Source organism: Kuraishia capsulata, genomic scaffold, assembly GCF_000576695.1.
Source record: "Kuraishia capsulata CBS 1993 genomic scaffold, Kuraishia_capsulata_scaffold_2, whole genome shotgun sequence".
In the NCBI taxonomy this organism is placed as follows: domain Eukaryota; kingdom Fungi; phylum Ascomycota; class Pichiomycetes; order Pichiales; family Pichiaceae; genus Kuraishia; species Kuraishia capsulata.
This window is the reverse complement of record NW_019172951.1, coordinates 1,630,462-1,644,958: the sequence shown is the minus strand read 5'-3', so window position 1 is coordinate 1,644,958 and position 14,497 is coordinate 1,630,462. Positions and strand designations below refer to the sequence as shown.

Genomic DNA, 14,497 nt, shown 5'->3' with positions numbered 1-14,497 from the left:
AGACAGTTCTCCAGTGTTGATACATTTCCCTTTCGGGAAAACTCAAGGCGGTGCACAATAAGATTGGGTTTCACACTACATTGAGATTTGAGAGTGACTATATCAAATGACGAGATTGCCAGATTACCTTTCGAAGAAGCCTACCTGTGAACTTAGCTCACACATCGAATGTCGTTCCAAAGTAAAAAGTTTCGGTCCAAGGCCCAACAAGCAGCATTCGAGAAAACTTTTGTGGGCAGATATCAGAGGTTGGTGAAGAAGAACTCGTTCTTGTTCCTGGGCATACCCATGATTGGGTCTGTGGCGCTGGGGTCCGTGCTGCTTTCCAACTTCACTGCGATTCGCTACGAGCAAAGAGATGCGAAGGTAAAGGAGCTGGATGAAGAAGAGAGCTTAGCGATAGCAAACCAGAAGAGGCGGAAGGTCGACCTCAAGGAGGAGTACTACAAGCTGCAGGGTTTGGCTGAAGAAAACGAGAACTGGGAGCCCGTGAGAGTTGAGCGTCTGAAAGGAGAGAGCGAGAATGTCTGGTGATAAAGACGTACTGATATAATCGGTGAGACCCCAGTTGTCGCTTTCACTGGTAACTAACAGTGAAAAGCATGCAGAAGCTATTGACAGCATGCTCTGGCCACATGGATAAGAAAGTTTATATATACCCACGTTAACGATACGAATACTGAAATTTTGAACATATTTTGATAGTATTTTAACCATTTTTGGACTATTTTCTCAACCATCTTGAGTCTTCATTAAAGAGAGAAAGCCCCCATCACATCCGCCATAGTTAGTGCACTAACTGTGTGGGATGACATGCAGGCGATGAGCTGAAATTTTTTTGTATGAGTTTGTATGAAAAACTAAACGAGAGGCTCTTCTTCAACGTTTATAACTACAAGTGCAGACCGTTATAGAAGATGGTTTCCTTTTCATGTGAAGTTTGCAATGACACTGTCATCAAGAAAAAACTGGACCAGCACCAGAGGCAGTGCTACGGTGCTTACTTCACCTGCATCGACTGTTCCACAACTTTCCAGGGCACCGAGTACAGGAACCACACCAGTTGTATCAGTGAGGCTGAGAAGTATGAGAAGGCTCTTTACAAGGGGAAAAAGCAGGCGAAACCCCAGCCAAAACAACCCCAGGAGATAAAGCAACAGGAAGTTAGGAAGGAAGCCAAGAAGGAAGTCAAGAAGGAAGTGAAGGAGAAGGCCTCCAAGGTTGTCGCCGAAAAGAAGAGCAAAAAGAGCGATTTGGCCCAGTTCCTTGGCCAGGACTCATCTTCTCTGTACAAAGTTGTCAAGGCTGCCGCCAAAAGTCAGAAATTATCAACTAAGGATGTCTTGAAGAGCCTGAAGGTGGTCCAGAATGAGGACGGCTCGATTGCGGTTGCATTCAAATAGATACATAGATAAGCATTGTACTATAAGTAGAACAAATGGAATAGTTTCTACACACTTGATAATATGAGCTACAACGTCCCAATACTTGAGCTATCCCATGATCCTACATCTACTCAATAATCACCTGTATCCTAAGTTTTTGCAACACACTTAGAAGCTTCAATTATCACCATCTGCATTACAAACCACTTCACTTCTTGTCCAAATCACTCGACAGCTTTCCAAAGAACCTCTTTGCATTACCAACACCCACCTTGAGATCATCTAGAAAGTAGTCCGTCAAACACTCCCTCAGTCTTTGCTCGTTGTTCGTGGGTATTTCATCATCATTATAGTCCAGCAAAGGTTCGTAGTAAAGATCTTGGGTCTTTGTATCCTTGTAAGCGGTGATCTTGAAAAACAGAGTGGCATGGGCACCTGTCTTCTGCAAATGGAAAACGAACTCGGACGAGGACTCCTCATAGTTCCAGCACGAGAGACCCGTCATCATCTGAACTAAGTCCAGAACAGTCTCATATTTGTTCAATTCGGATTCTGCATTGGTGGTATCCGATTGTGTTTGTGTTGCAAGACGCTGCCTGAGCTCTTCATTCTCCTGTTTTAGTTTCTGATTCTCATCACTTATCGCCATGAGTCTATCATTCTCGCTCTGTAGCGATGCTATTAGCTTTGTTCTTTGTTGCTCCAATAGTTCAGTCTCTGCTATTAGATCTTGATACAACTGTAAGGGCGTCGCCGTAGTCAAAGTTGTGAATGTAGATGTCAGAAACGAGGTGTCTTTGTTTTGGAATGCTTCTTGTATGGCCTTCTCGGATGGTAGAACCACCAAACTTTTGGAAATCTTAGCAGAACGCTTCGAATTCAAATCGCTCTGCGTGGCTTGTGACAAAGCCTTTGATCTGGCACTAGCAGCCTTATGCTTTGGAGCTTGGTTTTCTTTATTGCCAATCAGACCGTTGTCTATCTTGGAGCCAGACCCTTTAGCCCTAACAGACATAGCACTTCTATTTGCTTCCATAGCAACAGTCCTCTTAGCTCTTGACATTTCGAGCAAGTCCGTTAAGGAACGGTTTTATTTATTTTCAAAGACCTAACGCCAAAAATCAGAAGCCTTAAGACTTCACCCCAAAGTGTAAACAAATCAAAAAGGTCGTGTACCAAAAAGATAAATCCCACGAAACGGCAAGCGGGAATCTTGATGAGTTCAAAGCTGAATTGGCCACGGACAAGACCACACTTTTCATCACCTCCAGATTACTTGAGTTTACGCCAAACAACACATCTCAACATGTCTCAGAGACAGGATTATATCGCCAAGGTGAGGTATCAGAATGATTTGCCTCCACCTCCGTGCCCTCCTAAGCTGCTTACTACAGCCATATCAGATGAAGGAGACCTGATAGACTCGCCGAAGCTTCTGACGTCTCTGTTTAGAAGGGAAAACTTTAAAAATTTGATTTCCATAGATTCCCTGAAGCTAGATCCTTTCAAGATTCCCGGGTTTGTTGATCAAACCGATGAATCGACGATTGGCAAGCTGCCTGGATTCACCTCTGCCCAGCTGCATCCGGACGATCAGTTGTTGCTTATTGACCCCTCAATGAAGGGAGCTGTTTCCACATCTACTGGTAATGTGAGTTTCTTGAGAAGAACACAGTATATTGCGGCAGACAAGGGAGGTGCTCTTGGAGTCAATAACTTGGCATTGAACTTGAACATGGAGAAGCTCAAGACGAAAGAAGAAAAGACGGATCCCGAGTCTCAGCTCCGTGCTGTGGAGGAGACCTTCGAGCATGCTACGGATACGCTTGTTGAGGGCTCAGAGTTCGAGAACCTGAGACACCCAGTCAAAAAACATCTCAAGGCCAAAAAGGTGTACACTTTCTTGCCAGACACATCCATGATGGACCAGGTGTATATGCATGTGAAGTTCATAGGGTCCGCTTCTATTGTGGAGGACAAGTCCAAGATCCCACTGGATGACCCCAGGGTGGTAACCAGTTTGTTCAAGCCAATGAACGTGAAGGATGTGGAATGGGTGTCACTTTTCCAGACCGGCAAAGAGTCTGCTGAGTCCATGAAGAGGAAGATAGACGAGACAGCCACCAGTGGAGGTGACGAAGAACAGTACGATTTCAAGCACATGAGGGATTACAACATGGATTACATCGAGTATCCCGATATCTTTGAGGAGTTGGCGATAAACCTTGACGAGGAAAAGAAGACGGCATATTTCCTGCCCGTTTCTGGAAGGGTGGATCTGAAGAGACGCAGAGTGGCTCCTTCTTTGGAGCAGTTCATCAAGAATGAAGATTTCACAAACATCAGCCTCACGCTAAGAGAGCCCGACACGGGAGAGGCCATTGCACGTGACAACAAGAGAGTGGTATACGATCCTATGGAGTATGCTGAGATGGATGTGGAGGAGCTAGAGGAGAACCCGGACGAGACGCCGGACGTTGAGGATGAGCAGTAAGCTGCGAGCTTCAAGTTAAAATAAATCGAATTAATTTTTTCTTTTTTTTGGAAATTTCACGGCGCGTAAAAGCCGCTGACAATAGGCGATGACCTCGGGGCGAAATGTAAACACAAACGCATCATGAGGCTACACTGGTTAGGGAACTGTTTTTCTTTCAATACGTGCCAGCCAATCCCACCAAGCTCAAGCCAAAACTTCATTGCTAGCAACAAAAATTCAGCAATGGCTCTACAAGACATTTGCATCAATTTGCTCCAAGTGGCCGACGATATTCTGGCGTCTACAGATGATGCACATTCCAACAGCTACATGAAAAATGGGAGGAAGTATCGGATGACTAACGGCGGGTTCGTGAGGGTTCAGGAAGAGGACAAATCATTGGTGATTGAAGATGGCGAATCTGATGGGAGTACCGCTCTATTTTCGGCTTACACTGTGCTTTCAAAGACAGGATCCGTTTTGGTGGATTACCCCGATCTGTGTCTGTCCATCATGATGACTGCCAGAGAGATAGAGAGGCAAAAATGGTACGAATCCAACACAAAGGTGGTGGACATCTCAGAATCCACCTACGACCCGTTTGCACTAGAAGATGAGGCTAGAGAGTATCTGGAGTCACATACCGCTACGGCGGATCACCTCAAGGATGGGTGCTCGCTATTGGCCGCGGCAAAGATCAATTTTTTCCACACTGACCATCATGTGGGAAAGCCCAAGCTCCAGGGAATAGCCATGAGGAAGGTTGTGACCAAGATGTGTGGTCACACCAACAAATGTCTCAAGTCGGAGGATGTATACAATGCTGTTAGGGCCTTTGTTCATTGGTGTTCTATCCGAGGCGTCTTGCACTGTTTGGGGTTGAGGACCATTAGTATTGAGTCTGAATTAGAGGAGAGCTTTAAATCATTTCCAGAGCAACCAGAATGGATCTGTGAATCGTTAAAGGGAAGATACCCTGCTGGTACCTCGCAATACATGTTGGTAAAAAAGTCTCTGACGGTGATCTCCCACTCTACCTACGGGGCTTTGCTGAGCATACCACCGAACCTGGTGTCGGAGATCCACAAATTCTGGAAAATTTGCGAGGATATCGAGACCAGTCCAGAGCAGTATCACATCCGTTCAAAAGCTGCGAATTTGTCTCTGAGCCCTGTCACTCTGTCGTCATTACCTGACATCTCGAGGATCTTGACGCTTTGTGGGTGCGTTTTCCATGGTTCAAAAGGTAAGGTAGGCTCGAACCTGGTGCTGACATCAAAGTTTCCCAAAAGACAGACCATTGAGCAAAGCTCATACCACGAAAGAGTCAGGCTTCTTAACAGTATCATAGAAAAGAACACAGAGCTGTCAGAGGAGGAGCTTATTGAGAAAATAGGTGAGATGAAGAACAGCTTCAAGCAGGTGATTGGGGCTTTGCTTGAAGAAACAGATTGACAACGGACAGTCTACAAAAGTCTGAATTTTACAGTCATTTATTCAGTCAAAAATTGAAACAACAGTCGTTTTTTCACCTGTAGTTACCTGTAGTTACCTTCTTTCCAAGTTTTAGGCTGAGAGACAGCGAATACGGACCACACCAAGATAGACGAGAATACACAGATTCAGCACAAAGAAAGGGTTGCCATAGCTCTCTAGATATAAAAATTTGGACTTCATTGTCTTTTAACCTCCGTCCCACTTGGTTTTCCTGATGTATATTTATAGTGATATAGACAGTGCTGACCACAAACCTTAATACCGACCAACAATTCGATATCCAGCGAGGCTCGATTTTTTTTGAAGTCTTCAAATACCTCAGGTCATTCATCTAGTTCAACTAATCACAGTTAGCCATGCAAAAATACCGTAAACCAGCGCAATTGGATACACAGTCAGCAACAATCTGTCGTCGCCCTTGCCCTTATTTGAACCGCTATTGTTCACTATTCTCAGAATCAGATAGATGGAGTAAACAGCCCAGACAACGGCTATAAACTCCACTATGATTCTGATCCACTTCCATGTTAAGAATATAGAAATGAGCCCCCCAATTACTATAGGAAACAGACCATAGCCCAGGATGGAGATGCACTGGAAGAGCGAAAGCGCAATGGTGCCCGTGTGCGAAGTGTCGGAATTGGCATCACTAACAGGTGCAAACAATTGGATATTGACAGAAAGTGCAGTCAGAGTTGCCCATAACAGCGTGAAGGCTGCGCTGAAGATTTCCGACGATTTCAGACTGGTCTCAACGGAACGGGTTTGAAGATAGGTGATGATGAGACTGAAGCCCAGGACGATCACCAACGGTCCCCACAGGTCCCAGTCCAAAATCTTCTTGATAGCCTCCTTGGAGTATTCCTCTGTATCGTCCCCAGCCTCCAGTTGACTGGAGTCCAGCGAACCCGTTCCATCGCTTGCAAACCGAGCACCGATCCTTTGCACCAGGACGAGCCTTTGCCTCAGCTTCAGAGGCCACAATATTTGCAGCAACTTTTCACCAATCTTGCTCAAATCACGGTGAAGAGTCACTAGAACCGACTCATCCAATGTATTTCCGCCAGAGAATTGTCTTTCGCTGACCTCAATTCCTGGTGGATTGGGAACATTGTTGAAGGGGTTGGCGAAACTGGCAAAGTTCATGAAACCACCTGCTGAAGGCACTGAGTTGGAATTGGAGCTCGGAATATCATTGGTGGGCCTCGAGGACTGAGCTGCTTCGGGGCGAACAAAAATGTCTTCGTTTTCATCGGCCTCGATATGATCGTCATCATCCAAGATGAAATCGTCTATGGTGTTCGAACCGAGGTTATCCCTTGCCATACTGTATGAATGTGTTGTGTAATTGGACGGAAGCGATCTGAATAAAAAAAAGTCGATAGCCCAAAAAAAGAAAACTGATTCTCAAAAGATTGAGTTGAATCAGTAGGAAGGCAACGAGTTCTCCTCAAGGTATAAACTAAGAGATTGTTCACATCCGTTTATAATCATCATATTCAACTGTCGTGTTCCCGATGGGACACGATCGAAATTTTTTTGAATTTTTAGTACTCGTTTGACGTAACCTGACACATTGGTGGACACACGAAATGGGTAACGACGAACTCATACGGTTTGCTGGAGAAATCACCGTGGCCATGATGCAAATATATGATAATGATGGCCTCTTTACCAATAGACTTTGAGACGCAATTATTATACAGATAATTTGGTGCGACTTTGTGCGAAGACTAGCCCTGAGAATGCTGTTCCAGCGGTGTTGGGTTTGATCTCCTCTCTTCTAAGCAACGCCAAGATGGCTTGCACATTCTCAAACTGACCATTTAAGCGAAAATTTCAGGACTTAAACAACTAGTAGAGTCTCACTAACTCTGACTTTGACTGGTTATACCGCCTTTATATATTAAATAATTCGGAAAGTGGAGCTAGACAGCAAGTGTCCCCAGCGTTATAGACAGTCTGTAGCCTCGCACCTACCATTTACACAGAGCCAATTATCCTTCTTGAACTTATTATGTAAAAGACTATGTGAGTTTATATGTCAATGATGCAGCAATTTTCTTGAGTTTTGTTAAGGGGAATTCTGCTCTCAGAGCAGAAACCAAGCTGACGCACACCACGATGAGACACGACACCGCGTAGACCACCGACACCACTCTGAATGCTTCAAATCCCAATAAGGTGTAAACCTCATGAAACGGAAGTGAAAGGGCTCCCAACGGAAATGTCAAGTTAAACCAGACTTTTCCCAAAGGCACTCTTCCCCTGATTACCCATCCTCCAAAAGTCAGGAATGTGAACCAGATGCCGAACCCCAGAAAGAATAATGAGACTGGGAGAGAGATGAAGCGGAACATCTCACCAATAGCCGGTGATATTTGAGGTTGGTAATCTGATAAGTATTCTTTAATATTCTTCCCTTGCAAAAGTATCCCCCAAGATGCATGTCCAAATAATCCAGCAGGTGCAAAAAGCGTAAAGACAAATGCGTTGGGTGGAAGGCCGTGCGTGATGTACTTCCAGTAGAGTACAGCAACTATGCACAAACCTGATAAAACCCCGTTGGAATAGAGCAAAAATGATACAATCATCGTGATCAGTTTTGAATTGGCATTTCCTAAACTTGGAACCATCAAAGCTCCTGTAGAGGCCACAACAACTAATGGTAACACTATGAGGACAAGCATTCCATGGATATCTGCTCCTTCCATCTTTGCGACTGTAAAAACACGTAACAGAATAAACCATCCACAGAAAAGAGCCATAAAAATGTTCACCCACCACAAAACCCAAATCGCAGTATGATCTTGGTTTTCAAAAAGATAATGAAGCATGTTCAGCATGGTAGAGAAAGCCACCGAATAGGGTCCCCAAAAACTGCTTACTTGTGGTTCATCCAAGGACTTCCAATGAGGGTAAAAGTATAGTTTGAGCAATATCACGACAGTTATTGTGAAAAACATTATCACCGCAATGGCGAACATTATTGTACCGCATACTCTTAACCAGTTAGCCGGGTATGGAAACCTGTATAGTAGGGTTCCTGCCAATGCAGCGGCCACTATCCCAACGTTCCAAACCGGATGGAAATCTCGCACCAGAATTTCCAATAAATATGGCACACTTGGCTCTTCTGGGGAATCTGTGCCCTTCTGGGATTCTATATCGCTCATGTGGTTCACAGTAGGCTTGATTGTGGGGTATGGATGGTAACTGAGACTATACACACGAGACCAACCCTTCTTCTAATAGTTAAGACAAACTATACGTATGACTGATCCAGGGCTGTCAAGAGGCTGCTGTTTTTATTTAAATCAGAAAAAAAACTCCGTTATGGACGGTATGTGTCATGCTTCTGCCTGCCGGACCATGCAGGATATTTCAAACCCCGGTCTGCGGCTGATAATAGAATCTTACACGACCGACGGTTTTAAGTAGGGCACTAATCCATTAACTACACTTTGCCTTTCAGTCTAAGAGTTCAGCTAAACCTCTATATAAACTATTGTGGGGGGCCTTCACTCTTCAAAGATGATCTTCCAGCCTTCAGCAGCTCATCGCATAACAACAAGTTGGCCGCAATACCGGTAGCAGCGGCAATGGCGTTCCGGATCACCCTGAACGAGTCCCAGACACCTTCAACGGTAGGATCCATTGGTTCACCAGACGAAAGGTCGACTCCAACCACGCGGTCCTCGGACATCTCGTCCTGACACGCAAAAACGGTGTCTAAAGCGTCAAATCCAGCGTTTGAGGCTAGGGTCTTTGGAACGATCAGCAGAGACTCTGCAAAAGCAGTGATACCAGACTTGTTTCTTCCTTTCGCAGACTTGCTGTGCAACAAATGTTCGTTGGCACTGAGGAAGAATGCACCAGCACCGGGTATTACGGAGTTATCCCTTATGACGTTGGCAACAGCCCTCAGACCGTCTCTAACAGCATCCTTGGTTTGGTTGACGACGAAACTGGTGGCACCCTTGAGGAGAATGGTACTAGACTTGGGGTTCTCATTATCCGTAACGAAGGTGAATTTCTCTTCGCCAATGGTGTGTTCGTAGATGAGTCCCGAATGTCCAAGGACACTTGGGGTCAAATCATCAACAGAGTTCTGGGCTTCACCACCACAGACCAACTGCAATCTCTCCATGTTGCGTCTCTTTGCTCTTCTCAATGCCAAAATGTTGTTCTTGGCCAGAATATCCAACGACATAGGATCAATACCTTTCTGGTTTATTATAACAAATCCCTTGGAAGGATCCATTCCGCACACTTCGTTCTTCAGGTCCACAATCTTCTTCAATTTCGCGTCCACAAACTTCCTCTCAGAAGCAACTAGCTTTTCACGCTGGTCGGCACTGGAGTAGTAGAATCCCGAATTAACCTCTGTCTTTTCGTACTCCAAAGAAACGTTCAAAATCAAAACGTTGGCGTTTTCCACACGCTTAGGCATATCGGGGTGCCTGGCACCATGATCCAGGACCAAACCTCTCACGAACTCGGTATCGTTGGCACTTTGGTGCAACATAGACATGATCTCAACCATATGCAAATCAAGCTGTTCACCATCCTGAACGGATAACACCGCATCAGTAACGATCGGGGTCAACACTTCAGTCAACTCAGCACTAACCTTGGTGGATAAAGATGATCTTGCAACCTGTAACAGTAGTTCTCTGTCAATAGTAGGTTTCTGAACAAACGAGTTTAAGAACTTCAAACTCTCTTCACGTGCAACTTCGAATCCATCAGTGATCACTCTTGGATGAACACCTTCAGAGATGAACCTTTCAGCCTGTTTAAGCAGTTCACCAACCAGCAAACACACGGTGGTGGTACCATCTCCCGTGATTTCGTCTTGGGCAGTCGCAGCACGTGCAATCATGATCGCTGTAGGACTCTGGATCTGCATTTCCGTCAGTAACACTTTGCCATCTTTGGTTATCTTTATGTTCCCACTACCATCAACCAGCATTTTCAAGGTTCCCTTTGGACCAAGGTTGGATGCTAGTACTGATTGCAACCCTTGAGCAGCCGAAATGTTGACCTGCAAGGCCTGGGCACGTCTAAGAGACTCAGCCTTTGGATTCAGCAGCTGAATTGCAGAAGACATTGTTGGTGTGAGGTGGTAGCGTGATGCAACTTGGTTTTTTTGTCTTCTTGCATCGGACGTGTTGAGCTCGCGTCGAGGGCAAAAAGACATGATTAGGTAGTGCACAAACAGAAACACGGGTAACTCACAGAAGGGCTCCCAACCAAAAAGTTCAAGATTCACTTAGCGTAGCGATTTTGACAAATATTTACAAGGTGCTTTGTGAAATTAAAACCCGAACGCTCATGAGAAACATAAATAAGATAAAATGGGAAAGGAAAAACAGTAGAAAGCACAAATTTGAGTCTCTCTCAATGACTCAAACCGCATTAACGAGTTAGCCACGATGACAAGAAAGAAGTAAGTGAACAGCTCTGTTTTCACGACAACTTTAGGTCAGTCTCGATCGCGGTTTTTAAATTCAGTACTCCACTATCACACGGATCAATTGATGGAGCAGTCCCTGAAAATATCGGAACGCCGCTGGCTTTACCGAAGTTCACAGGCTGCGCATCTGAGGTGCAGGTCATCGTTTCCAGTCGGCGAATAAAAGACTCTCTTGAATTCTCTTCATTGGAGTCGAAAGCATATGTACTAAACTCAATATGCAGCTTGGTACCAGCACCACTTTTGGGTGAAATATCAATTTCCGCTTGTGAAAGGGTGTCAAATCCAAACTGGGGAGTACCCCTTGAGGCCGCATACCGCTTCCTGTTCAGATCCACCGCACTTGGAAAATCAAAAACAATATTGCACTTTTGTTCCATTATACGAGCATTGAGAAGTGGGAGAGTAAACTCCCACTCTCCCGTTCGGGTGTCTATTGTCTTGACAGTGTCATCCTCGCAATAGACCAACAAACGCGACTCTCCCGTCTTTACTCTGTACTCATACTGATTTGTTTGATGTGTTTCGACCTTCACTGTAGGGTCAGTTATGGCAACATCGGGCATCATCCCGTATCGATCTACTCTAGGCGCCGAATTGACGGTGCCCGCAGCAGCACGAGGATTCACTCCGTATTCACCTTCGAATTTCGGTGCTAAACCGATGGTGCGAGCACCAGTACCAGGAATCATCCAGCTCTTCCTGTTTGGAGAAGACTCGTTCAGCAGATGCACAAACCAATGGATGGAACCGGTTCTGCTCAACACTCCGATAGACTTATTACCGCTGGCCCAAACCACCTGATCGATGATGCCAGCCGTTTTACCGCGCTTGAACCTGTCCACCAGAATCACATTGGATTTGAAGGATGAAAAATCCCACATCAATATTTCGTCTCCTCTCATAGTTGTGGTTGTTAGAGCCATATCATATGGAGACAAAGACACATGGGAGCATCCACCAGGAACAGGGAAAGCCATTATTGGTTTCATGGATTCCAAGTTCAGCAGCACCAGATATGATTTCTGATTACCCTTGGATATATCCTGTTTGCTGTTTCTGAAATCAGCTTTCCTTTGAGACGTCTGAGAGACCTCTACAAGTTTCACTGCTGAATCAATCGCCGTGGCTGAAAGAGATTTCATGAACTTGTTCAATAGAGTCCTCTTCCCATCCACCTTTACCGGAGACAGAGGTATCTTCCCATCTGCAATATCTAGCATGAGGTCATCGTCCTCCTCCGGACAGAATGCCAGCCATTCGCCCATATGTGAATACACTAGTTTGTCGTGTACAGACTTGCAACTGAAGCTCGAGACCTTCTTTAGTTGCTTAAACACACTGAGAACCGCGCCAAATGTTTCCACACGATAATCAGCCACTTCCGGATGGCTGTACAAGATGCCGCCGCTTACAGCAGCAAACTCAGTCAGCGTTTTTGGTTCTGCATCCAGAGAGTACCAGTAAGAATAGCGACGCAACCCACGTAAAGAATCGGCAAAGTGGAAATGCTTTATATCAAGTTTCTGAGACTTGTAAATATTATAGAGCTGGCCATCCCGGAGATCCGCATCTCCGTACTCAGCAGGCACCCAGTCCCAAATATAGAGGTGTTTATCAAGTAAAACAAACACTTCGCCGTTCAACCCAAACTGAACTTTAGCTTTTGAATCCAAATCTCTTTCCGATCTTTCCGGGACTTTCGTCTTCAGCCATGCTTTGGCAGGCGTTGAACCCAGAAATGAGGTCAGCCTTGAAGGCGCAATATGACTGATGAGGTTAGTATAACGCAACAAGCTAATCACGCATGCTGTACTTACATTCCATCAATGACTTCATGAACACTTCTAGAGAAGAAACCAGTTAGTATACCAAAAAAAATTGTCTTAAATATTCAATCCACGCAAAATGGCCAAGACTCACTCTTGTTTAAACATTACCCGTGCAACAACAGATAGAAGAACTGATGTGAGACCGAGGAAAACAGAGCTATCAGCTAGTTCAGAAAACTCTGAGCCACAATACAAGCACTACCAGCAAATCAATCAGCAATTTAGGAGGTTTAAACTCAGAAAACACGTAAATTAGCGTTATCAACAAGAGGGTGTTGTGGTCTAGGCCTGCCCCTGTCATCATGTGAGATAACCGCACAGCTTATCGGTGTGCCCGTTGAGAAATGACAGAGAGCAGTAACAACTGCAGTTTGAGTCGTCGTGAGGCAGGTGCGTGTTCTTTGGCTACTTCATTCCGGGATATAACCAGGGTTATCCAATCGTTGTATATACACTCAAAATGCCTAGAATACACAGAGCAAAGTTGTATAGACCGCGGTTGCTAATTTTGTGCTTTGTGCTTGCGGTGCTGGGCTATTTTGGCCATTTATCACCACAATCCACACTCAAACCCGGCGAGAAGGCGAGCGCAACGTTCTTGATGGTGACCAGAAACAAGGAGCTCAGTTCGGTTCTCAAGACGATAAGATCTGTTGAGGACCGTTTCAACTCCAAATACGGCTACGATTGGGTTTTTGCGTCGCATGAACCGTTTCATGAGCACTTCAAGATCGCGGTCGAAAACCTCAGTTCGGGGAAAGTCCAATATGAGTTGATCGAAGCCGACAAATGGGGCTATCCTGAGCATACAGACCAGGAAAGAGCGAAAATGATACGTGAAAAGAACAAACGTCGCCAAATGCCCCACGGCGAATCCGAGAGATTCAGGCTGAAGAACCGGTACATGAGTTACGAATTTGCCAAGCTACCGGCTCTTTCCGGTTACAAATACTACTGCCATGTTGAGCCGTTTACAGAGCTAAAGTGCGACATAGATGATGACTTTTTTGCAGCCATGGAAAGACAGAACAAGATGTTCGGGTTTGTGGATGCCGCAATAGAGCCGAAGTTTACTACCGAGTCTTTGTGGCAGGCTACAACAAGGTTCACAGAGGAATATAGCGCTCTAATCCACGCGAATAACTCAATGCAGTTCGTGGCCGACAGGTCTGCACAACGGTACAGCCAATGTACATTTTCCACGAATTTCGAGATAGGGAGGGTGAGTTTCTTCAGATCCAAAGAGTATGCTCAGTTGTTCGAATTACTGGATCAAAACAACGGTTTCTTCTATGAGAGATGGACCGCTTCAAACATACACACCATTGCTGTTTCTCTTCTGTTACCACGGGATGTTGTCATGCATGTCGACCCCACAGGCTATACCGACATTGAAGGCCACATATCTTGTCCACGGGTTAAGTCGGTTCATTCCCAACACAAATGCTACTGTGACCCAGATGTGCAGAACGCGTGGAGCAGATTCTCGTGTTTGCCCAAATGGTACGCTTTCACGGGACTAAAGGATAATTACAACATGGATCAGGTGAAGGGGCTGGTGCCGCGGTTCAAGGCTCCAAAGAGAAAAAATCGTTATGACAAGAAATATCAAGATACGCTGAATGAGTTGTTTTTTGATGATGACTCCACTGAGTATGACTATGTTGATATTGACGAACAAGAATAGAAAGGGCACGCCTTCGTGGGTTGGACCTCGTGCAGAGTCAACGAAAAGGGCAAAAACACATATATACGGCATTGACAGACATTGGTGATGAGCAGTGGGAGGATTATGCATATATATATATATATATATATATATATATAC

The 14,497-nt window shown here is 45.1% G+C and overlaps 11 protein-coding genes across 11 annotated transcripts, besides 2 other annotated features; 6 read left to right on the top strand and 5 right to left on the bottom strand.

Moving 5' to 3' along the window:
- Positions 1-168: 168 nt before the first annotated feature.
- On the top strand, positions 169-534 carry KUCA_T00002178001 (uncharacterized protein; the record flags this gene model as incomplete). The annotated part of the gene is made up of 1 exon (XM_022604432.1): positions 169-534. The coding sequence occupies one exon, from the start codon at positions 169-171 to the stop codon at positions 532-534; it is 366 nt and encodes a 121-aa protein (XP_022458214.1).
- A 383-nt stretch (positions 535-917) lies between these two features.
- Positions 918-1,403, top strand: KUCA_T00002177001 (uncharacterized protein; the record flags this gene model as incomplete). Its single annotated transcript, XM_022604431.1, has 1 exon — positions 918-1,403. The coding sequence occupies one exon, from the start codon at positions 918-920 to the stop codon at positions 1,401-1,403; it is 486 nt and encodes a 161-aa protein (XP_022458213.1).
- A 190-nt stretch (positions 1,404-1,593) lies between these two features.
- KUCA_T00002176001 (uncharacterized protein) lies at positions 1,594-2,448 on the bottom strand (the record flags this gene model as incomplete). The annotated part of the gene is made up of 1 exon (XM_022604430.1): positions 1,594-2,448. One exon carries the CDS (start codon positions 2,446-2,448, stop codon positions 1,594-1,596), a length of 855 nt encoding a protein of 284 aa, XP_022458212.1.
- A 153-nt stretch (positions 2,449-2,601) lies between these two features.
- KUCA_T00002175001 (uncharacterized protein) lies at positions 2,602-3,879 on the top strand (the record flags this gene model as incomplete). The annotated part of the gene is made up of 1 exon (XM_022604428.1): positions 2,602-3,879. One exon carries the CDS (start codon positions 2,602-2,604, stop codon positions 3,877-3,879), a length of 1,278 nt encoding a protein of 425 aa, XP_022458211.1.
- A 123-nt stretch (positions 3,880-4,002) lies between these two features.
- KUCA_T00002174001 (uncharacterized protein) lies at positions 4,003-5,316 on the top strand (the record flags this gene model as incomplete). Its single annotated transcript, XM_022604427.1, has 1 exon — positions 4,003-5,316. The coding sequence occupies one exon, from the start codon at positions 4,003-4,005 to the stop codon at positions 5,314-5,316; it is 1,314 nt and encodes a 437-aa protein (XP_022458210.1).
- A 378-nt stretch (positions 5,317-5,694) lies between these two features.
- KUCA_T00002173001 (uncharacterized protein) lies at positions 5,695-6,684 on the bottom strand (the record flags this gene model as incomplete). Its single annotated transcript, XM_022604426.1, has 1 exon — positions 5,695-6,684. One exon carries the CDS (start codon positions 6,682-6,684, stop codon positions 5,695-5,697), a length of 990 nt encoding a protein of 329 aa, XP_022458209.1.
- A 701-nt stretch (positions 6,685-7,385) lies between these two features.
- On the bottom strand, positions 7,386-8,534 carry KUCA_T00002172001 (uncharacterized protein; the record flags this gene model as incomplete). Its single annotated transcript, XM_022604425.1, has 1 exon — positions 7,386-8,534. One exon carries the CDS (start codon positions 8,532-8,534, stop codon positions 7,386-7,388), a length of 1,149 nt encoding a protein of 382 aa, XP_022458208.1.
- A 329-nt stretch (positions 8,535-8,863) lies between these two features.
- Positions 8,864-10,471, bottom strand: KUCA_T00002171001 (uncharacterized protein; the record flags this gene model as incomplete). Its single annotated transcript, XM_022604424.1, has 1 exon — positions 8,864-10,471. One exon carries the CDS (start codon positions 10,469-10,471, stop codon positions 8,864-8,866), a length of 1,608 nt encoding a protein of 535 aa, XP_022458207.1.
- A 359-nt stretch (positions 10,472-10,830) lies between these two features.
- On the bottom strand, positions 10,831-12,105 carry KUCA_T00002170001 (uncharacterized protein; the record flags this gene model as incomplete). Its single annotated transcript, XM_022604423.1, has 1 exon — positions 10,831-12,105. The coding sequence occupies one exon, from the start codon at positions 12,103-12,105 to the stop codon at positions 10,831-10,833; it is 1,275 nt and encodes a 424-aa protein (XP_022458206.1).
- An 89-nt stretch (positions 12,106-12,194) lies between these two features.
- KUCA_T00002169001 (uncharacterized protein) lies at positions 12,195-12,500 on the top strand (the record flags this gene model as incomplete). The annotated part of the gene is made up of 1 exon (XM_022604422.1): positions 12,195-12,500. One exon carries the CDS (start codon positions 12,195-12,197, stop codon positions 12,498-12,500), a length of 306 nt encoding a protein of 101 aa, XP_022458205.1.
- A 153-nt stretch (positions 12,501-12,653) lies between these two features.
- Positions 12,654-12,684: a sequence feature (Short protein (KUCA_T00002168001, CDK26197.1) was converted to a misc_feature.).
- A 76-nt stretch (positions 12,685-12,760) lies between these two features.
- Positions 12,761-12,774: a sequence feature (Short protein (KUCA_T00002168001, CDK26197.1) was converted to a misc_feature.).
- Positions 12,775-13,129: 355 nt separating this feature from the next.
- On the top strand, positions 13,130-14,356 carry KUCA_T00002167001 (uncharacterized protein; the record flags this gene model as incomplete). Its single annotated transcript, XM_022604421.1, has 1 exon — positions 13,130-14,356. The coding sequence occupies one exon, from the start codon at positions 13,130-13,132 to the stop codon at positions 14,354-14,356; it is 1,227 nt and encodes a 408-aa protein (XP_022458204.1).
- Between the last annotated feature and the right edge of the window lie 141 nt (positions 14,357-14,497).